Consider the following 23295-nt stretch of genomic DNA (forward strand, 5'->3'; position numbering starts at 1 on the left):
AACTTTTTAACGATATCTTCCCCGAAGAAAAGCTTACTTGTAACTCTCCGGTCGAGGCCCGCGACTGTTTACCACGTAACGCGCCATCTTATAGGTCTTACCGTCTTTCTTTACATCTACCGTCTTTTCGTTTTGCCAATATTCAAACTCTGTCTCGAGGATTGCTATGTTTTTCTTCAGAAATTTACGATCCATCGTACGCTCGTAATATTTTGCAACCTGGAAGACATTCTCTCGTCATTAGGAAAAAAACAGATTCTGAGTTTTTTCAAGACATAGCTCGAAGACAGATATATTCGATATTGACAGAATCTCTACATAAGCTACAAAATCGACTCTGAGACAAAACTAGAAACATGCTCATCCTCTGCTACTAGGAATACGTACCATCGGTATCAACAGGGGCGGTTGGCTTCGCGATAAGTAATAAACTCTACCACCATTCGGTACGAAACCGTATCTCTCCACCATAGAGAGAAAATTTTCGATCATTCCTTTAACGGTGACGGGCATGTCACATAACAACAGTCCTTCGATTATCCAATAGCTGTCCCAGTAATAAAACTCTGTAGCAAAAGAATTGGATCTTGTATTTCGCAAATTCTTCTTCTCTGTTCATTTCCCACAATATTGAACTTTTTTAGTTTGTTTCATATTACTCGGAAGCAACCACACATAATGTCTGACATAATGTAAAATCAAAACTTTAAGAGCACAAGTAATAAATGGACAGATAATATATTCGTTTTATAATTACAATGAAGCTCTTAAGAATAAATTAATAAAAAAAATAATTAATAAAATAATATAATAATAATAATAATAATAATAATAATAAAATAATTAATAAATGTTCCCCGGAATAATTTTTTAACTGTTTAGTTTTCTACAAAGGAAAGATCTATAAAATTTACGTTATAACAAATATCATAAAAATTATGATCGCTTCTTTTTAACAGCGTAAGCACATAAAAGTACGTAACGACTTCTAGTGGCAAACACATAAAAATAGGCAAGCAGTCGCAAAAATGTCAACATTACCACCATCAAGAATAAAGAAGTTTCTGCAAACGTAATTCTACTTAGAGCTCACGAAGCACGAGATTTTTATGTATAGAATTTAAGGGAAAAGTTACAAACTCAAGAATATAAAAAGACGAAATAAAATTTACTACTTACAGATCTACTTAAAAATTCTTTTTGCTCGATAGTAAGGATATTTTTAAGAGTAATTTACATAATTCTGGATTAGCTACATATTCATTTCACTTGGCAAACTGAAACGTTTTATACTGAACTGAATATTTATACAAGTCACATTGATTTAAAAAAAATTAAACAGCAAAAATTTCGCACGCAGACAATCACCTTTAAATCGCCCTCCGGGAATAACGAAAGTATTGTTCACGTAAATTAAACTGTGCCGTTGCGGATTGACCACCAAATCTCCATTTATCTTCCTCGCCAGCGTTTTCCAGATGTAGTTCAAACGTTTCGCCCATTCGCGAAACTGAGGATCCTGTATGAATTTTAGAATGGTGGGATTTTCCTTCCAGTCCGGTAACGTTGAATTATCTAGTTCATCCTGCATGGCAAAGTTTTCTGCGACGAACGCAGCTATCTTCGTGCGATTAGGAGAGTTGTTGGTAGCCTTCATCAAAGCGTTAAAGCTAACGCAAACCAAATCAAATTAGCTCTGATGCACTACGCTTCTTTTCTCTCTCATTCTCTGGATTTACATTTCTCTGGATTTGTTTTTAAAAAAGTTTTGTACAGTCAAATAGAAAAGTATTATCTTAATAGTATAAATTGTAACATATAAACCGCGTATTTTACGCATATTTTTAAGTGCAATTTTGTTTATAATTTTTATATGTATTTTATTGTAAATATATTTATGTAAATGTATTTAAATATTTTTATATGTAAAAATGTATATATGTACTCTGTTCTTTTTTCGCGCGTGCGCGCGCATACGTTTAGAATTCTATTTTAAATTGTGACATAATTTATAAGTTGTTTAAAATAGGCTTAGAACAGAAAATAAAGATTTAATAAATTTAATAACAAAAATTTATTATTTTGAAACAGCTATTTATTACTTTGAGATTTTTTAAATTTATTTTTTAATTTATTATTTTTAAACTTCATGCCAGTTTTTGTTCTTATTTTTTACGCATTTCATATAATATTATCATGTATCGCTTTATTAATGTTATCTTGCGATGGAAAATTTATGTGATAACAGTTCACGATAACAGATATTTTTGATACCGTCAGTTTAATATTCTAAATTTTATTATTACTCTTATCATAAGTAATGCAAAGTAAATAACTGGGAATTATTGCTTTATATATTTTTTTCCTTCAATCAATATTTATTCAGCTTTTTTTACGAAAACGACGATTCTTTTGCGCAATATGAAGCGAGTGTGCAAATTACTATGAAATTATAGGATTAAGTAATACATCTGCAGAAACAGATGCGAATCTAAGTAATTCCAGACAATACACTAAATATAATCCTAGTACGAAACTCTATTCATTACTCCGTTATCACAATCAAGTTGAAGTCACAAGGTTCGATCTTATGAGTGAGCGTAATCCTACACGAGAAGAAGAAAACTACTTCGTAGGTTAAATCGAATGAAAACGAACGTAACTGGGATGTCGTAAAACAGAAATCATAAATACTCCTACGCAGGAAACGATTTAACACGGATATGGTGTCCATGTGCAAGGGTGGTCGACGGCAGTTTATATTTGCGACAGCAGTCCATTAAAGAACTCGAACGATCGTTGTATCCATCTGTCGACATCTTTTCATAAATATATGTACACGTGTAAAGTCTAAAGTTATTCACGAAATAGCGCGAAATATTATGACAAGATAAATTGCGTATTTTGCATAGGGATTGCTTTAGATATTATTTCATTATAATTTCTGTGAAAATAGCGCGAGTTAATTAATAAAATTAATTGATAATTAATTCAACCGACAAAATTGCTTATGGCAAAATTTCTAAATGCATAATTCATTATGCTTGATTTACGAACAGAGCGTGATTAATAATTCTATCTACGTTAACAAAATATTGCATATATTATTTCACCGCTTAAGTTAATCGGAATTTTTTTTCACGTTACCTTTAATTGACAATTAAGTTTATAGGAATAAAAGATTTTTCATCAGCAACGACATTAATAATTTATGATATCGTATGTCGAGTAAAAGTATCAATGTCGTTCGATTTAATTGGCAAAAATTCTACTGATAACAAATATACGTGTGCAAGTTTGCTTTTAGGGAGTGAAGCTACGTATTTGCTCTCAGCTGCTGTTGACGCGATTAAGATCCCCTTCATACGGGCGACCGCGAAATTTGATTACCCTCCATCCGAGGCAGACCTAAAACGACACCCTTGTGCTCTTCCAATCCAAACGACGTGTGTTATGACCGGAAGATCGAAAGCCAAATGTGCGCAAAATTACTCTCGAATCTCGAAAACATCAAAATTATGTAAATATGTTTGAATGATTCTATTATTACATTACATAACCTCACTTTGTAATCCTAAAAGCAAAGAATCTTGTAATTTGACCCTAAGACGAAAAAGAATGAGAAAGAGAAGAAGAAGTGAAAAAGTAAGAAAAAAGAGCAATTTTTAAATATAAAAATGATATAAAAAATAATATAAATAATATAAAAAAAATAAATAATAAATTTATTTATTAAAATTATGTTGATTAATATATATAAAAAAAAAATTAGTCTTAAATCAAGTTAAACATTCTCATATATAATTAAGAATATTATAATTTTCTTAAAAATTTTAATCTTGATTTGATAAAATTTATATTGATGCAAGTATTATATTGATGCAAGTATTATTTTTGTTCAATTTAAAACTAAAATTATTTTGAAAAGATAATATTTTTGTTTATATTCTACAGAAAAATATAGTCTTACAAGGAAAGTATCCCCCCTCCCATTTTAATGAACTTCGAGTATGTTAAAATATGGATAAAAATAAGAGACACATATTTTCTTTTATCTGCATTCTCGAATGTTAAGAGGGTAAAACCATCCCTTGAAAAAAATCAGTTTTTTTTCTTCCTAAGTAAATATCGTCCAAATCGTTAAAGATATCAAGAAAAATTTTAAGCAAAAGTTTTGCGGCTGCAAGTGTATTTTACAATGATTTATTAGAATTTTTTTAAAATATTATATTTTTGAGCCTCCCTACCCACTCCCCCTAATTTAAAAAAATTTTTTAATTTTTATAAGGACATGAATTTAAGAGCATTTTATGCTGAATACAATGGTATATAATAAAGTCATTTTCCGAAATCATTTTTGAGAAATAAGCGAGAAATACCTTTATATACCCGCTCCATACGTTTTCGTCTCATATCGCGTTGGCTGCGCGGGACAATGTTAAAGGTGAATATGACGCAATTCGTCAGTACAATATCAGTGCAACAATAATTATTGAAATAAAAGCTTTTTAATACTTTTTTTATACTTTTCAAATATTTTTTGTCATAATAATAATAATCATCATCATCAGAGCAAAATTGTATCAGACAGCTCATATAAATTAACAAGAGGAAAGAGAGGCCAGTGAACAAGCGAAAACAAAGTGACGTGATAAAAACAAATTCGAATAAACAATATTTATTGTAAAAATAACAATTAGCAGAGTTACTCTCAATATAAATTTGATATTGTCCATTTCGGCTTTGCGGAGGGGAATTGTAAGTGCATAAAAACTGGTTCGATGAAATTATAGAACACACATTTAGATTCAAGCGCAAATAGATAAAATATTATAAAAATGTGAAAAATATAATAATAAGAATGAAATTAAGAATTAATAGTCAGACGCATAAGTTTTTATGCATTTAAAATTTCCCTTCGTTTTTTATCGTTTTTGTTAAGAAAAATTGCTGAAGAAGCCCCCAGAAAACCGAAACGTACAATATCAAATTTATATTGAAGGTGATTATTGTTTTTACAATAATTAACAGTGTCACCTTCAATAAATATTGTTGTATGTTTATTCGAATTTGTTTTTGTCACGTTATTTTATTTTTGTTTGTTCAGTGGCCTCTCTTTCCTTTTATTAATAATAATCATAAGCATAATCATAATCTTAATAATGATAGTGGATTCATTAAACAATACTCAAATATTTTTGATGATCAAAGAATGCATGCAGTACCGTGGACAATTAAAAACAAGTTACAAATAAAGAAATGATTATTTTTATAAAATATCGTTCATTTAATATTGGTCGTACGGCAGTTATTGCAGTGCTTACGGTAGCTATTGCAATGTTATAAATATATTTTATTGAGCAACATTTATATTTCATAATATCTTATTATCACAACTCTACGCAAGAAATAGATTTGTGAAGAGAGTAGTTTTATTTGCATATATTGTTTACATAAGTAGCGGGTGAAATTTTGATAAAAAAATTTCAAAACCTTTGTTTCACTCCTTCAATTCTTCTTGAATTTGTCTTACTACTTCTTCAAAATTCAACGGCTTTTCTTTATATATTTTACCGAGATATTATCGGCGTTACATAACATTTTTTTACATTGTATGGGTAATTTTCTTCGTCGTGAGTTCTACTTTTTCTGCATCTGATATATCAAATGCGGTTTGAAATCCAATGATTCTTCCTCTTCCATTTTATGTTAATTATTTAAATAATTACTTATTTAAATAGCTAATTTAATAATGAATTTAATGTATCTTTGTAATAACTGATTATTTTACAAAAAATTTGTTGAACAAGAAGAATTAATAATCTTGTATAATATATAGATTATGTATTATTATATCTAAAAATCTTTAAAAAATATTATCAAAATTAATAAATTGTTGATTAAAAAATTCTTAAGTTAATTAAAATAAATAACTATAATTTCAACTTAAAGAATTTATAAAATAAAAAATGTATAAAAATATAAACAGCAATAAAACTTTCATAACTTTTCTTTTAAGTACATATTCATTAAGTACATATTCATTTATTAAGCTCGTATCTCTTACTTGTATCAATTGATAATACTTTAGAGAATGAAATTAATTATAAAACTGCAAATTCGCTGCGATTTGCATTCTTTTATACTAATGTTTTATACTAATGCAAATAATGCTCATGTAAATAATATATGCAAATAAAGCTATGCCTTAGCAAATATATTTCTTGCGTAGCGTTGCGATAATAAAACATTACGACACGAAACATAAATGTTGATCAATAAAATATAACATTGCAATAGCTACCGTAAGCATTGCAATAGCTACCGTAAGCATTGCGATAGCTGCCGTACGACCAAAATTAAATAAATATTATAAAATTAATATAATAAAATATAAATATTTTATAAAATTAAATAACTCATATTTTACAATCATTTCTTTATTTGTAACTTGTTTTTAAATATTCAAATATTAAATATCCAGTGTTTCGTACGTTTTCTAATATCTCATTAAAAATATTTGACTTCCGTTTAACAAAACCTGCTATCATCATCATCATCATCATCATCATCATCATCATCATCATCATCATCATCATCATTATTATTATTATATTCTCATTATTATTATTATTATTATTATTATTATTATTATTATTATTATTATTATATTCTCATTATTATTATTATTATTATTATTATTATTATTATTATTATTATTATTATATTCTCATTATTATTATTATTATTATTATTATATTATAAAAAAATTCTTATTTCAATAATTATTGCACTGATACAGTACTGACAAACTGCATTATATTCATCTTTGTCCCGCGCATTCAACGCGATATGAGATGAATACGTATGGAGCATGTATATAGAAGTATTTCTCGCTCATTTTCCAAAAATGCGATTTCGAAAAATAACTTTATTATATATCGTTGTATTCAGCCTAAAATGCTCTTGAATTCATGTCCTTATAAAAATTTAAACATTTTTTGAAATTGGGAGGGGATGGGGAGGTTCAAAAATATAACATTTTTAAAAAATTCTAATAAGTTGTTGTAAAGTACACTTGCAGCCGCAAAACTTTTGCTTGATATCTTTAACGATTTGGACGATATTTACTTCAGGAAAAAAAATCGATTTTTTTCAAGGAGTGGTTTCACCCCCTTAATGTTCGAGAACGCAGATAAAAAAAAAATATGTGTCTCTTATTTTTGTCCATATTTAACAAGCTCGAAGCTCATTAAAAGCGGGAGGGGGAGACACTTTCGATACTTCTTTGGTTAAATCAAGAATCAACGTTCTCATATATAAGCAAAATTGTTATAATCTTCATGTAAAAGATTTTTAATTTTGAATTAAATAAAAGTAATACTTCCACATCAATATAAATTCAATCAAATCAAGATTAAAATTTTTAAGAAAATTATAATATTCTTGCTTATATATGAAAATATTTTTCTTGATTTAAGACTAATTTTTTTCTGCGTACATATAGTATCGTATCGAGATTTGTTATTGATACTTTATATCTTTTCTTTTCAATTATCTAGATTATTTTTTGTCGTTCTTTAGCTTTTAAGATTATTTTAATATTATAGGAAAAAGTATGTTACATTCACGTTCCAATTATTTTCGACACTTTAGGAATAAATTAACAGGAGAAGGAAAGAAGAAAGGACCATTTTAAAATTCATTTATACTATGGAATTTATCCTTCTCTCTCTTTGTCGATAAAAACATATTAAAATATAATGCCCTGTTGTTTGAGATTTACTTTCTGCTTTAGAAATAATAGCGCCATTTAAACAATAGAAGCATTGTAGAGTAAAGTATTTAATATATATAGATAGTTTTTACTTAGTAATACATAAAAATATATATAATGTTGATTCGCTTTCATGATATAAATGTGTGTGTTTAAGATATGTATAAATTATTTTTACATTTATTATTATTTTTCTTAAGAATTATAATTTTTATAATTACAGAAAAATCATTTCTTTTAATTTATCAACAAAGAAATAAAATACAGAAATGTCAAAGAAAATTTTGCCAGAAAATTTTATAAATCTTTAGTTACACAAAGATTTGAAATCTCAAGTGAAAGTATTAATAAATTACATATGAAAAAGAACTATTAAATCTGTGTTTTTTTATAAGATCTTTTTGGAATAAATTATTTATGTAATTTGTAAAAATTTATTTATTCATATGTTTTATTAAAATTTTTATTTAAAAATTTACCTTTTCATTAAAATATATAGTGACTTTAGATAATCTTATATATAGTACATGTTTGTATATCTCTTATGTACACGCAGATACTTCGAGAGATTATTTATCTTATTTCAACAACTTTTTATCACTTTAAGTTACTTTAAATTGCACAAGATGTTTCAAAAGCGCAAAAGGAAAGTTTATTTCTCGTAATAATATAAAATTCATAAGAGAATTAGACTGAGATGTCGCGAAAAGAGAAAGAGAGAGAGAGAGAGAGAGAGAGAAAGAGAGAAATTTTTTATTTTATTATTTAAAAAAGAAAGATATTAAATTTATTATTAAATTTGTTATTTTTCGTCCACTTTACTTTTCTATAATGGATATTAAGAGCCGTGGCACATAGAAAAATTTAAACAATAAGCCTTAAGTAATAAGAAAATTAATCAATTACAAACGATTATCTCTCGATTTAAGACGAATAATCAAATGTAACTGGTTCAATTTTTTTTACCGCTTAATCTTACTGCCTAAATTTTTCTATAAGTTACGGTCCCAACTTACTTCTTTATGGTTACATCTGGATCATGAAGCTGGTAAAGGTCCACGAAGGTTTTGCTATCGTTAAAAATTCCAGAGAGCTGCACCGTATGCAACAGCGGTCCATCGCAGTAAACTTGACTGAAAATCAATACGAAAGTGAGAGACGTAACGTAAACAAAAAAACTGTAATTAACAAACCCTGTCAATTAGATAAAAATGATTAATTCTACGTTTGTTTGCGCACGGCGTTGTTTGTAGTACGTGACGCAGTGCGTTCGACAGATGGGTAACTTTAAATTAACGGATTTTGCCAAATATATACAATAATGTTGCATTTAATGCAACTATGTCAATACAATTGTGGATTTCGTGGCAAGTCAAAACGGTCGTTATTGAAAAAAATAGTACAAGACAGATAATAGATTAATATGAAACAATCGTTACGTCATATGCACAACAGATAATTTATTTCAAGGTACAAATAATTGCGAGATAACCTTTAGCATCGGGAAAACAAAAGCTTTTGATCAATTAAGCTCAAAGGAATGAGCAAATAATAATAATAAGCTTTTCAAAAATGCGGTGTGCACAATATAGGATTTTACTCATATTGTATGCCACGTTGAAAATAATACTTTAATGAATTCATGTGCTCTGTATTTGCCGTCCGTACGGACAGCATACTTAAACAAGTGCACATGGTCTTTGCAAAATTAAATGTCAAGCTAATTGTAAAATAATTAAAAATCTTAAAGCACAAAATTCGAATTTACTTTTTATTTTGAAATTTTACAAAATGTAATTTTATCATAATATTTAATTACCGTACGAATAATAGAATACAAAAAAGAGGACATTAGCATTTATTTTATTTTACAAAATGTGTAATATTCTTCAAAATAAAATCAAACTTGAGATATATATATATATATATATATATATTCTTTAAAATATATAATATATAATATATATAATATATATAATATAATATATATAATATATATAATATAATATATATATAATATTCTTTAAAAAAAATATATATATATATATATATATATTTTGTTAAAGAATATTATACGAACACACACATACACACAAAGATAGGTGCATTTTGTTCACTAGTTTGTTTTAAATTGATAAAAGTAGATAAAAATAAATGTAAGAGCAGAAATTTTTAACTACAGAAATTTTTATCTACACATTTTAAAATATTAATTCAACGGAAATGATAAATTTAGAGTAATATCCAACGAGTTTTCACTGAAGAAAGATAGAATTGAAATTTGCATTGCAATATTATTTGTAGTTAAAAAGTTATCCGTTAGATCTAGACTATTCTTACACTCTCTTCTTTAGAAAACTTTCTCAATCAACTGCTTTATCTTAAGGTACCAAATGTCGATATTTTCCAACGATGACCAAGGGCCTTGTCTCAACAATTTCAAGCGAGATGACAACTTTAAGTGAAACTTGGACGAGACTGTTATTTTTCCACGACAGCCACGTCGACGTCGATGTCGACGCAACACAAATCTCCGCTTTCTGAAACCGACGGGCCATAAAATCAAGTAAGAAAGTGACATATTTCGCAAGCGGAATAGGAAGTTACTTGCAGATTCATTGCTTATTGTTTTCTGGCAAATGCGAAAGCATTTGAAATATAGTGAATACTTTATCTTTATTTATAACAAGAAATCATTAATACATGACGGAAGATTGTGCTCTATTTTTCATTTCTCGAACTTCTTTTAACCGGTTCTTTGATCGAGAAAACTAAAGCTACAAAAAACACGAGGAATAATAAAATTTATTGGATAATCCTTCTTTAAAAATTTACTATCCGAGAAAAAAGTTCTCAATAAAAATTGAACGTCTTGAACAAAGACGTAAGATCACAAATCTAGACATAATAATGTTCTTTAAGAGACAAGAAAAATGGAGAGACATTTAAACAATCACTCACTCTGTTTATTAATGTATATTCATATAGAAGAAAGAAACAAGGAATAATGGCCATATCTTTGTTGTACTTTAGATCATTAGAAGATAAACAGCGTTTAATTTACCCTGTATAAATACTTTCTAGATATTTCCAAAGTGTCTCTAATTAAAAAAGTTGACTTATCGAACGATATTTTTTAACCGGTTATTTATCGATGCATTTACTGTGCTAACCCGCTTTATTCTTAATTTATCCGCAATAATCACCTAAAATAAACGAGAATATAAAATATTCTGTTTTTTTTTTATCACATACAAAATTGTCGATAATTTCTGCGAAAGTACCGTCCGCTCCTATTTCCCTTTAAATGATTCATATGATCTTTAATTATCAAAAATAAATCTTATCAATAAGTAGTACGCGCGCCTTAAATCTATCATGTGTGCTCAATTTCCCAATGAATTTGGTACGATGACGTGTATCCACAGCTGCGTATCAGAAACTTGGCGAATTAAAATGGGAATGAGAAAATCTTCAAAATTGAAAGTTATCTGCAGTAATTGCTTAAACAAAATTGCGCAATCAAAAGTATGAAATGCTCTTTCATCCTTCTTTCATCCTTTCTAAAATGGTCGATTATTTTTGCAAATGTTAATCTCATTTATCTCTATTTACTTTTATGTGATTCACGTAAATAATCATCAAAGATGAATCTTATCAATATACTTCAAAATGTCATATGTGCTGAATCTTCCAACGAATTGAATGGCGACGTGTCAATCCACGGTTGCGCATCGCACAATTTTAGCGGATTAAAGAATCGAGAGTCGAGAGTTCTCTCTAAGGAGTTGCAAAATATATAAGAAATTGCAAATCATAAATTCGTAATTCGCACTTCTTGTAAACGGAGCGGAAAGAGACTTCTCGAATGTTTTCTTCGCCAAGGGATGAAACACCATTAACGGACGGCTTCACGTTTTCCTCCTCGATTCCTCATGCGAAGAAAAAATTTCCATTACGAGTATAAAACTTTCATGAATCGGAAAAACTTTGTATTTAGTTTTGACATGGTCAAAAAAAAAAAACTCACATCTCTGTTTTCTCATTGAATCTTATTTTTCGAGTGAAAGATTGATGAGGCAAAAGATTGATTTTGTTAATGTTGATCGATTTTGAATTATTCATCTGTATACAAAATGCAATCTGACGATATTTAATTAAACGTCAAACGAAGTTTTTGAGACCAGAGAATTCTTGTGTTATTATTATTGTGTTATTATATTAAAAGACTATATTTATAAAATGCATATTTTCAAAAATTATTTTCAATATTTTCTATTATAGTTATTGTATAATTTTATTATGTAGATTGTAATAGAATAGAACTTATTTTATGCACTTCTAGCATTTACAACTAAAAAAGGAGATTTACATTTATATTTAACACATTCTTCATACCTTCGCGATATTCCTACATACATACCAACCTATATATACAAAAAACAACCTGACTGTAATAACAAGATAACAAAATAATAAACTTTGCCTATACTAACTAATTAACTACACCATTCTTAAATATTCTACTTCTCTCTATTCTGTTCCTGTTCCCTTATATTTTATATCTCGCCCTTTACTATCTTAATTTCCTCCCATTGCCTTTGCTCCTCTTCCTGTTGCTCTGTTCCTATGTTCTCCGCTCTATCTTCTTCTTGACTCACCTCTCCTTCTTCCAGATGCTCCATGCTGCGTTCTCTTTATTTTCCTGTATTTATTCCATTTCCTGCTCTGCTTCCTCTCCTTTTCTTCTAGTTTATTTATATCCAAAAAAACTTCATCTTCCCTCCTTAATTTCTTCAGCTGCTTTTCTTCCTTTTTCTTTTTGTTTTCTCATAAATTAGATTCTCCATGTTCTTTCTTCTATAAATATCTCTCTCTACTTATCTTTCCCTGTCTTCATTCCCTGTAGGTCGTCTTCTTTCTCTATTTTTTCTTGTAAATTTCCTATCTTGCCAAAACCTGTCTTATCACTTTCATAGCTCTTCCAGTCTTTCCAGCTCTTCTTTCATACATTACATTATTATCCCCTTCATTCCTTTTCGCAATCCTTTCATTGTCATCTTCCTTTTTCTTCTTCTCATCTGCTTTATATAATTCTTCTTTCCTTTCAGTAAACTTTCTTGTTGCATTTTTGTCTCGATGAATGATGTCCCTCTCCTCTTTATTCTTGTCTTATTCCTTTTCCCTTTTTTTCTTCTTCTTTCTTTATCCTGTTCTAGGATTTTGTGAATCTGAGCTCACTCTTTCGCTTATCTTAAAATTTTCTAATTTTTTTCCATTTTTTCGCTCACAAATATATAATCTACTATAATACTGCCTCTAGCCCCTACATAATTAGCCTCTCCTTTTCCTTCCCTAACCTCTTTCTCGCTTTTCTCGGTTCCTTCTTTTTCTTCTGCTGCCCTTTCAATCTTCTTTTCTAAAGCCTCTAATCTATCCTCTATATTCTTTATTCTCTCTACCCATAATTCCTCTTTTACCCTTATCTCCTCTAAGTATTCCCTATATATCTTTCTATCTCTCTTTTAGCTTTTTAACTTCTCTCTCTATCTGCTCGCATAACTCTCTTTTTATTTTATCTTCTATTTCGTCCTTATATTCTCTTTCACATCCTAATCTAAAGCTGATTCTTTTACTTTCTCCCTTTTCCTTCTTCTCTAACCCTATTTTTCTCTATTTTTCTTCCTTTAATTTTCTTGTCTTACTTATACTTTCTATTTTACCTACCTCTTTTGCCGTCATAATTTTATTTCTTTGTACTTGTACTAAAAAACCTTCTATCTCTCGCTTTTCTTTATTCCTCTCTGCCTTTACTTACTCTATTTCTATTCGCTCTTATCTCTCCGCTTTTCGTTTTTTAAACCTTCAATTCCCTCCTTATCAAATAATATTTATCGTTTTATCCGCTCGCTATCTCTCACACATCCGCACTCATTCGTAACTAAATCCATGTAGACCTAATCAAGTTCATGTAGACTGTTTAGTATAATATCTACAAAGAAACTATAAACTGTAGTCAATTGATATGATAATATAAAAAACAAAATGCCAATAACAAATTATATTATCATAAATTATAAATTATCAGCGAAACTATACGCAAAAAGTTTCGTCTAATAGAAAAAAAGTAAACAAATAACTTTCATTTGCGGTTTTAGCGATAGTTAGAATCGACCAAGTGACGAGTATGATGTAGGTTTAACAAGTGAGAATGCACGAATGTTATCAAGTTACTAGCAGATAAGCCGTTATCATGGTTCGCTAATTTTTCGAGACGGTTTTATTCGTTAGATAGAAAACACGCGCGCACGCGCGCGCGCGCGCGCGCGCGAGAGAGAGAGAGAGAGAGAGAGAGAGAGAGAGAGACTTTATGATTACGAAAAGTTAAAGATAGATAAGGCAAGAATAGGTTAAAATACATATACATATAAAATACATATACATATACATATACATATAAGAAATAGTATTCAGTATACTTGTGCTGTAAAAGCTATATATATTTCTTAGAATAAAGAAAATGTAGGTTTCGTTACTTTTGCGATAGATAAATGTTATGGTAAAAACATTTGTATTTTAAAATAAATAGTTAATTCACATTTTACGTCTTAAAGTGTTTAATCACTTATAATTTAATTGTTATTGTTAATTTAAGAAATTTTATCCTAGAATGTTTAGAAAGTTATATTAAAATTATAGAATACGATTATTTTATTTTGTTTAGAGTTTGATGAATAAAGTAACACTACGAAAGGAGAAAAACTTCAGAACTATATAATTGTAATGCAGCACGATCGAGTTTCAAGATGAAAGTTAGAAAAACGATATAAATCCACTTTCCATATTTATTACAATTTAGTTAACAAGTTTCTTATAATATTTTTAGTATAAAAAAATATGGATTTCTTCTATTTATTTTATACAATTAACTTTATTTTAGGAATTTATTCTACTTTTTGATATGATCTTTTTTAATTTATGTTTATTAATTATTTATTATTGCAAATGTTATAATTAATTTTATATTATTATACAGAATCTAAGAAGAGACTAATCAATTAATAGAATTTGTAACTTCTTAGATTTCCACGGCTTATACTAATCTTTGAGAAACTTAGAGGATAGTTAAATTATTCCATAACTAATAAATGACAACAATTAATAAAGCTCGCAGCAGCTATTTAAATATTCTTCTATCCATATTATCAAAATTTATCTGATAAGATAAAGAATAACATAACTTATTTTAACTGGCGTTGTAAAAAGTACGAAAAGATATTAGAGACTTGTATACAAACGTTCATTAAAAAGTTATCTCTCGTAATGTATGATAAGTATTCCAACGTGAAGTATAATTGTGTCTTCTCGAGACAATGGCGAAAGTCTCACATACCGTGAATAACCAGACTGTCAAATGACGAAGGATTGTTAAAATAGTCCAAGTAACTCCATAAACTTCAACGGTATCGAGATCATTTTGCACGGGCTTGTGCTAAATTCTCATTGTTTTATCGTTCTCAGAAATATCAAGATTCAAAACAATAGTTGCCAATAGAGCGCCGTTTTCTCTTTTGAGATTATTAAAATTCAGCAAAGAAGAAAAATTTGTAAAAAATTGTTCAGATTCGCGAGATTGGACACTTTTGAATAAATACCAAGATAACTTCCTCATTCATATATTTACCGAATTCGTTTATCTATTATATTTTCTATGTAAATCTTTTTCTGGACTCTTGTTGTCAAAAGTGTCAACAAAAAAAAATAAACACGAAGCGATATATAGAGAGAGAGAGAGAGAGAGATCGAAAAATCTCTTTAAACTCGTAAAAAATAGAATAGCAAGGAAAGGTGTAATATGTTTTATTTTCGAAAAAAATCAATATAAACCGATGAGGCGATCGATTGAGCAAACAAATCGAAGCTTCAGCCCGGGAAGTCTACAAGTCTCGGATGAAACAAGGAAGAGACGATATTTCCTCCGATGTTCGTTTGTCCCGAAAATTCTCATTCGGCATCGAATACTTTCACTCACCTATCGCAGAGATCCTCTGGCCCGGAAGAAGAGGCGCGGTTGACGATCGAAGCCGCGTCGCCCAAGGCGATCGCGAGGGAGATCATCGGCAAAATCGCGGCGGACATTCCTCTCTCGTATCGATGACTTGACTGACACGGAACTTAACTTGACACTCAATGAATCGTGAACATCGATCGCGTGCGCGATCACGGGAGAGACGATCGAGACGAGCCACGCGTCTCGTGAAAGCGGATCGGATGAACGGGCGAGCGAGTGAGCGCGCGGGTCTGATCGTGACGTTGGCGAAAAATCGGTCAAGTTCCTGCCCCCCGGATCTCGACCGCTATAACCAAGCGCGCGCTAGGCTGATCGGTTATATCTGCGTCGCATGTAGATACCGCCGAGTTTGCCGATAACGCCGTTCGGTAAAGGCGGATGGGTGACTTCCCCCCCGGCCGGCCGGCCGGTTGATTACGCGGCGACGCTACGTGCGCGCTATGCAAATTTCGGGAAGAAAAGCGCGCGCTACCGTCGTGTGCTACCATCGTTCTACCTAGAATTTATCCAGAGAAAGATAAGTCGTTAACGAGGCCGAAATAAATGCGGCTCAAGGAAAGGAAAAACGGTACGATCGCGATTAAGATAATATCGTAGTATTATTTAAAAGAAATTTAATTTATCACGGCGTTAAAATGTCTTTTACGCGTAAGTCTCGAAAAAATGCGAAAATCCTCTCTGTTAATAAATTGAACTCTGCCAATAAATTTATCTTCATAACAGAAATCATCGGCATAACTCTACAAATCATAAGAATGTGTATTTTAGATAAGATAAAAGTATTGCTCGAGTGTACTCTAATGAATAAATGCAATATACACTTATTAGAATTGAAAAAATATAATATAAAAAAATATTTATAATTGTAAATGTTGTTGTTGTACTAAAAATAAGTATTTCAGTAGTAAACTGGAAAAAATATTTCAACGAACTATTGTAATAAGGCTTATTTAAACAAAAATAATAATTATGTTTCTTTAAGAATTTCAAATTTTTATGATATCGAATTATAATTATTTTTTGTTAAATAATAATATATAATAATATAATTTGCCTAAATTAAATTTATTAGATTTGTTTTTTACAAATTTGCCAGATATACGTTAAAGAGGAATTTAACGCTCAAAACGAAAAAGAATAGAAGAAATAACTTTTAAAAAGTTGTTTATTTAAAATATGTTTATTATATTTGATGATAAAAATAATTATAAAAATAATTTTTTCTATATATATTTTTTATAATATTTTTTTATGTATTTTAATAATATATAACATTTTTATTTAAAAATGATTTATATTTAATAGATATCTATTGATTTATTTGTATGAATTAATTAAAAAACAAATCATATTGTTTTTTTTTTGTAAATATATGAATAATAACTGAACAATTCTTTGAACAATTTTTAATTTATAATTAATTCTAAGCAAGGAAATAAGTATATAATTAATATAATGTTTGGATCTTTGTAAAGAAACTATCAATTTTATCTTATAATTAATATTAAAGTAAACAATATATATAAAATAATATAAATAAATAACATATACAATATATACAATGTATACAATATGTGTGTGTGTGTGTGTGTGTGTGTGTGTGTGTGTGTGTGTGTGTGTGTGTGTGTGTGTGTGTGTGTGTGTGTGTGTGTAAATTTTAATTTCAATTATCACATCGGCCTAAAAAAACGATTATTTATCTAAATATTATGATAGCCTCTGTGATCTAATAAGATCTAATAAGATGCCTGTCCCAAGAGCGAGCGATCCTTGTGATGAACCTTGGAATTTTTCGCAATATGTATTTTCCAGTGGGAGCGGGGGATAATAAATAGGATTTTTAATCGATATCAAAAATTTGAATTATCGAATTGTTATAGAAAAGTTGTAAATCTGCTAAAAATAGTGGTTAGTGATACAATTATATGAATTTATCTCATATAGAAGAATTTAGCACTTAAAATCCTGCTTCCAAGTGGCCTATGATTTCTTTCAGTTGGTTATAAATTTTAATTTGTGTATACAGTAACTTAACTGTAGTAACTTGACATATGTATTTTAGTTCATTGTGTCAAAATATGTAAAAAAAAATTTCTTTTTAAAGATATACTTATCCTTATGAATAATTGAAAGACATTAAATGTTTCAGACCTGAAGAGGGTCAATTCTTTAATTTAAAAGAGATTTCAACGTTATAGAATATATATTATTGAAATACAGCGAGAGAGAGAATCTCGATAGGCCCTCTGTACTCTTGGGAATACACTCATATATTGAGAAGACCGACGAGATCGAGAGGATGGAGAGCGGTTGAATAAAAAAGTTAATTGGAAATGGTTCTTTTCACACGAGGATCATGATTTTTTTTTTTTTTTCGTCGCATTATAGCATATTCTACCAATATACTACCGTATACTACTAATACTAAAAAATATATATAATACCATGTAATGCAATCTGCAGTAGTCGTATTCGTTGGTAACTTTATAATGAAATGCAGTGCTTTTATTCATTGAACTTTCTTTTTCAGGAATACTAAACTTGTGCAATTTTAGTAGCGTTGCCACTCTTGCTTTTGAGCAAAAGAAATAGCAAAACTTTGTCTGTGGAAGGGGGGAGAGGGTAAAACATCAAATCTGTAAATACATTAATTCGAAATTAGAGCTCTGTGATCGAACTCTCGATGTTCTAATAGTCTTTTTTTTATTTTCTCGAGAGATATAATATCCGTATGTAATTTTTTTTTTAATTATAATGTGTCAATGTATAAATTTTTATATTTTTATTAATTACAAAAAACATTTCGCAATTATTTCTATAGTTTCACTTCTGTCGAAAAATATTTTTGTAAATTGGAACTTTTATATATACAAGGAAACCTTTTTAATATTTTCTAGATTTACAAAGTTTTTGTAGATTTAATTTTTAACTCTCTACTTTCAAATACATAATAAAAAGATAAGTCATGTAATAAGAAAATGAATATTGCTTTTTGTTATTTACTACATTTGTAGACTCATCGTGAAAAATTTATCTTTTGAATCTGCAGGACATTTGTTATTCATATCATCAAACGGAGGAAGAAGGAAGTATAAATGCAATATCTAATTAGCAGCTGTTACACCAAAGTTTCATAAATTCAAGGGGTAGATAACAAGATACAGCGTGAAATAATTATGCGAAATAACCTGTTTATGAAAATGCGAAATAGATACGGTGATTCAATGTAAGCTTTATCTTCACGAACCCCTACGCACGGCTAACACACGTGTACTATATACGCGTATCATACATCCTGTAACATCATGTACATATCACTACGTACTCATTCTTGTCAAGTGGTATCGCGTCGCGATACAAATAATGCCCGTTCGCAAATATTTCGTAATAAACATTTTCTTTGTAAACATTTTTTTACATATATAATTAATTGTCGCATGTATCAATAATAAACGTGCGAAGCTCTTTTGCGCGACATTCTTCACATTCGCTTAGAAAGGTCGACGGGTGACTACGTCTCCGATTACAGAATCGAATGACGGCGAACGTAAGCATTTATAAGGGTGAGGGGTTAAAGAGTGAGTTTGTAAAATTATTCGGAAGAAAAAGGGCGAAAAGGAAGGAAAGCAAACTTCATTCGCGGTCACCCATAATATTTCTGGCGCCAAGGCCACTTTCCGTTCGTGACATACAGCATACAAATATATAGGGAACCAAATTGACCCTCGCCCGGCGGATATCGGGTCCATCATTTGGGACCCATCTCTGTTGAATGTCAACTGTCAAAGCGTCAATCGTCGTTTGTTTCATCCCTTTCTCCCCATCCTGCCTGGCTGGAAAGCTAGTCGAGAAAGTGAAGGGCAGAACAAAGGGGGAGATGCGAACGATTGACATTTGGCAGAGATTGGGTCCGAATGTACTTGGTATTCACTGAATGGTTAAATAATTCTTTGGTTTTTCTAATGTCAAAAGAAGCAATTTTAACGGCGATAAAATCGCATTTCATTTATATTTTTTTACAAATTTTTTTTTATATCTGGTTTTTCAAAATATCTGCTCCTGATTTTATTTCTTTTTTTTTTTCATACATTCCTTCCGCTTTTAATTTCTTCCTCTTAATTGTTAAGTGAAATGAGTATTTGTTGTTTGTCTATTTTAACTGATTAGAATTCTAAATTGTATACTAATTTGCTTACTACTTGCGTCTTGCATTTATCAAAATATTTATTTCTGATTTCATTTCTTCTTCTAAGTTATTTTTCTTTATACTCTTCTTCTTATTTATTGATTTAAACAATATTATATTATCTTTTTTGTTTATAATTTCAAATTTATGCAAGTCTCGCATTTATTAAAATATCTAATCGTAATTTTATTTCATCTCTTTATAGTGTATTTTGTAGTTTTATAATACTTACATTTAATCCCTTCTTTTTATTTATTAAGCTCAAGTGAATAAAATTATCTAATAAAATTATCTAATAAAATTATCAAAATGTCTCTTTTTCTTTTTTTTTAATCTTCTTATTTATTTTTAGCTGAAAACAACTATTACTCTTTTTTATTTATTTAAAATGTTAAATGTATAATGCTAATGATATTCACATATTCTAAGCAGGCCAATTGAATATGGATTACTAGATTATAACTTATTTGTATTTGTATTTGCGATATGCGAGCACCGACTAGCTATCATACTTTTATTAGTCTAATTAGCATAGTAAGTTGTAACAAGAAACGGATAAGTTCCACGAACAAAGTAACAAAAATATTTAACAAAATTGTTTTTAAAAAGTTCTTTGCAATTAGTTTAACCTCTTACATTTTATACGCGTGACGTTTTTTTCACGAAGACGATAACAAAGTTTATTTTTCGGCGAATAAATAGAAAAATTCTATTTTCTTTTTTATCCTATCTCTCCTTCCTAATTAAGATCTTTTACAGTCAGATTAAACAAACTTATAAAAATGCGTTAGAAAATATGTTATTATATCAACATATCACGTACTTCGTGATGTAAAATGCTGTCAAAGCTCGTATTCACTGTTTTTTAATCGTTTTGACAGTTTTCTAATTTCACAATTTCAGCTCTCAATATATTTCACAAATAAATGGAACTAAATGGCACTAAATGAAAATGTGAAAACACGCGTACAAGCGCGTTTAGTATTGTTAACATCAAGCGCATTTATCTTTTTTCTGTCTCTTTTTTTCTCTCTTTTCATCAATATCGAGATCGTATAGGAAAATGATTGAGAATCTGATAAATAAAATTGAAGGACGCCATCGTTGCAAAATAGAACGGGACCGTGTTAGCTGGCTCTGGGGCGATATCGTGGCGCACTGCTCCGTGCTACAGCAAATTTAGGGCACGCTGGATATTGGCCACTAATCACCGTTAATGCTTCCGCAAGCTCTCCGTATATATATTTGCTTAAAAGCTCTCTCGGAGAAGCCGAGGCCTACCTACGTATAGCGTCATCGCGCGTAAAGATGTCGCGTCAAAATAATGAGACGCGTGCGGCGTCAACATTTACGTGCAATTCTCGATAAACAACGCCGACATCTTATTATATTATTCGCGCATTTCCCATTCGCACGTATCGAGCGCTTTAAAATACGGTCTAACTACCTTCCATTATCTATATTCGCAAGGAAAAGGAGAAGGAGAAGAGGTTTTGCGAGGTAAATGCGGGGAATGTAAGCATAAATAAGCGTACTCAAGAGTGAGGATAAATAAATTCAGCAGCGTTGCGAGCGCTGTTTTGCTCGGCGAAATAATTAACATACTTAAATGTACGAAGTAAATACAAATGTATAATGGCAGCTGAAACTCGAGCGTGGCCTTAAGTGGTTGACGAACGTTCCGACCAGAACGTAACTGGAACGTGAGTATAACATAACCGACTCTTGTAGAATAAGATATATATATATATATATATATATAACGATTAAATGTACGCTTGTATGTAGCGCAGAACTACTTTACAGGCTTAATGACTGCCGCCAAGTAAAACTGGTCGCAAGTGAAAGACAAAAGGATGGGGCAATAAGTGACGAAGAAGTCGGAGAGCACTTAGGGACGAATGCTCTCAGCTTCCGACTACGATTAAATCGATTTATTTCTGTCGATCTTGAGTTTAACATTTAAAACTGTAGCTAAAAATTTCTACGTTAATTTCTACGTTGCGACAAAATAAAATAGACGTGATAAATCTGTTTATTTAATTATTTCTAGAATATCCGCCCACATTCTCTCTCTCTCTCTCTCTCTCTCTCTCTCTCTCTCTCTCTCTCTCTTTCTCTTTCTCTGTCACGAAAATCACAGAAATCTCTCTCTTCTCTTGGATAATAATTACAACTCTGGTACATATTGATTTGTACGAACACAGTGTCAGCGTCGGGTAATTCCGACTAGTTCTAGGATTATCTCTCTGCCTCTTCCACTTTCATAATTAGCCGAAATGTATCCGTGCGAGCATAAACGAATCGTGAATCGTAAATGAAAGGTCAAGAGTCGAATAATCAGTATGTAAATAATTAACGTCGATACCGAAAGACACGTCAAGAAGCGCCCAATCAATATCCCCTTTAAGCGTATAAATGTCCCAACTAGCTCGTTAAAATTTCAGAATGTTTTCAAACGAGTGCGAAAAATCACATCGTTGTTCGCGTTCCAAGTGTCGAGCCAAGTTTTCGAAAATGCGTTTGCCAAGTAAGATGGTCGGGATGCTCAGTGAATAAGGGATGCGGTTATAAATCGAGCAACGTGGCAAGCAGAGAGCGACACGTGTTTCCATTAGAAAGATTTGTATGAAATTTTCACACGAACTCTATTCTATTGGCATCTCTTATGATATTTTTACACTGAAAACTTTTAAAAACGTTAAAAAAAATTTGATTGATTTTTCCTAAAATTCTTTTAAAACTGATTCTATTCCGAATCGAAACTTTTCTCTTACCTTTGACATTTAAAATTTTTACATTTGTTTTGATACTTTGATCAAGCAGAATAACCTTTTCTAATATTATATGATATTGTATGATTTCTACAGCGCCCATTTAAAATCACGAAATTGTCTTGAAAATAACTAAAAACTCTTCTTTAAAAAAAAAAAAATTGTTTGTTTATTATTTGTTGTGTATTTTTTGTTTATTTCGGACACACAAAGTGAAAGCTCAATTTATATAAAATAAACCTCTATTACGATCCCTTAAAATCTATAAATCCTAAAATTAAAGTAAGTAAAGTTAAAATTTTAATTTAAAAGGAAGGATTTCTAGTTCAAAAATTAAAAAAATTATAAGATTCTAGCAACATGTAGAAAATATTTTGATATATAAAACAGTATTATTGTACATTTTTTTGTTTTTGTTTTATTATGCACCGAAAGAAGAATAGAACAAAATTTTACAAAGAAAATTTATTTTTTTATAAATTTATCT

At 29.8% G+C, this 23295-nt stretch overlaps 2 protein-coding genes and 1 long non-coding RNA gene across 3 annotated transcripts in view; 1 reads left to right on the forward strand and 2 right to left on the reverse strand.

Moving 5' to 3' along the window:
- LOC105429945 (trehalase) overlaps window positions 1-16678 on the reverse strand; it is a 28483-nt gene extending 11805 nt beyond the window's left edge. The window contains exons 1-5 of the mRNA XM_089073750.1: window positions 15810-16678; window positions 8794-8910; window positions 1369-1670; window positions 388-566; window positions 38-219 (exon numbers count right to left, since the gene is read on the reverse strand). Of these exons, the coding sequence (XP_088929876.1) occupies window positions 38-219; window positions 388-566; window positions 1369-1670; window positions 8794-8910; window positions 15810-15916 (887 nt within the window). The 5' untranslated portion in view covers window positions 15917-16678. The remainder of the gene's footprint in view (window positions 1-37; window positions 220-387; window positions 567-1368; window positions 1671-8793; window positions 8911-15809) is intronic.
- The window catches only part of AstA-R1 (allatostatin A receptor 1), a 42996-nt gene continuing 28494 nt past the window's right edge, over window positions 8794-23295 (reverse strand). The window contains exon 5 of the mRNA XM_089073755.1: window positions 8794-8910. The gene's annotated coding sequence lies outside the window, so the exon portion shown is untranslated. The remainder of the gene's footprint in view (window positions 8911-23295) is intronic.
- Window positions 21123-22064, forward strand: LOC148937335 (uncharacterized). Its single transcript, XR_016138510.1, has 2 exons — window positions 21123-21737; window positions 21841-22064. It is a non-coding gene; the product is annotated as an uncharacterized LOC148937335 (long non-coding RNA).

The sequence above is a fragment of the Pogonomyrmex barbatus genome, unplaced genomic scaffold (assembly GCF_055798465.1).
Source record: "Pogonomyrmex barbatus isolate J1 unplaced genomic scaffold, ASM5579846v1 scaffold15, whole genome shotgun sequence".
Lineage (NCBI taxonomy): Eukaryota > Metazoa > Arthropoda > Insecta > Hymenoptera > Formicidae > Pogonomyrmex > Pogonomyrmex barbatus.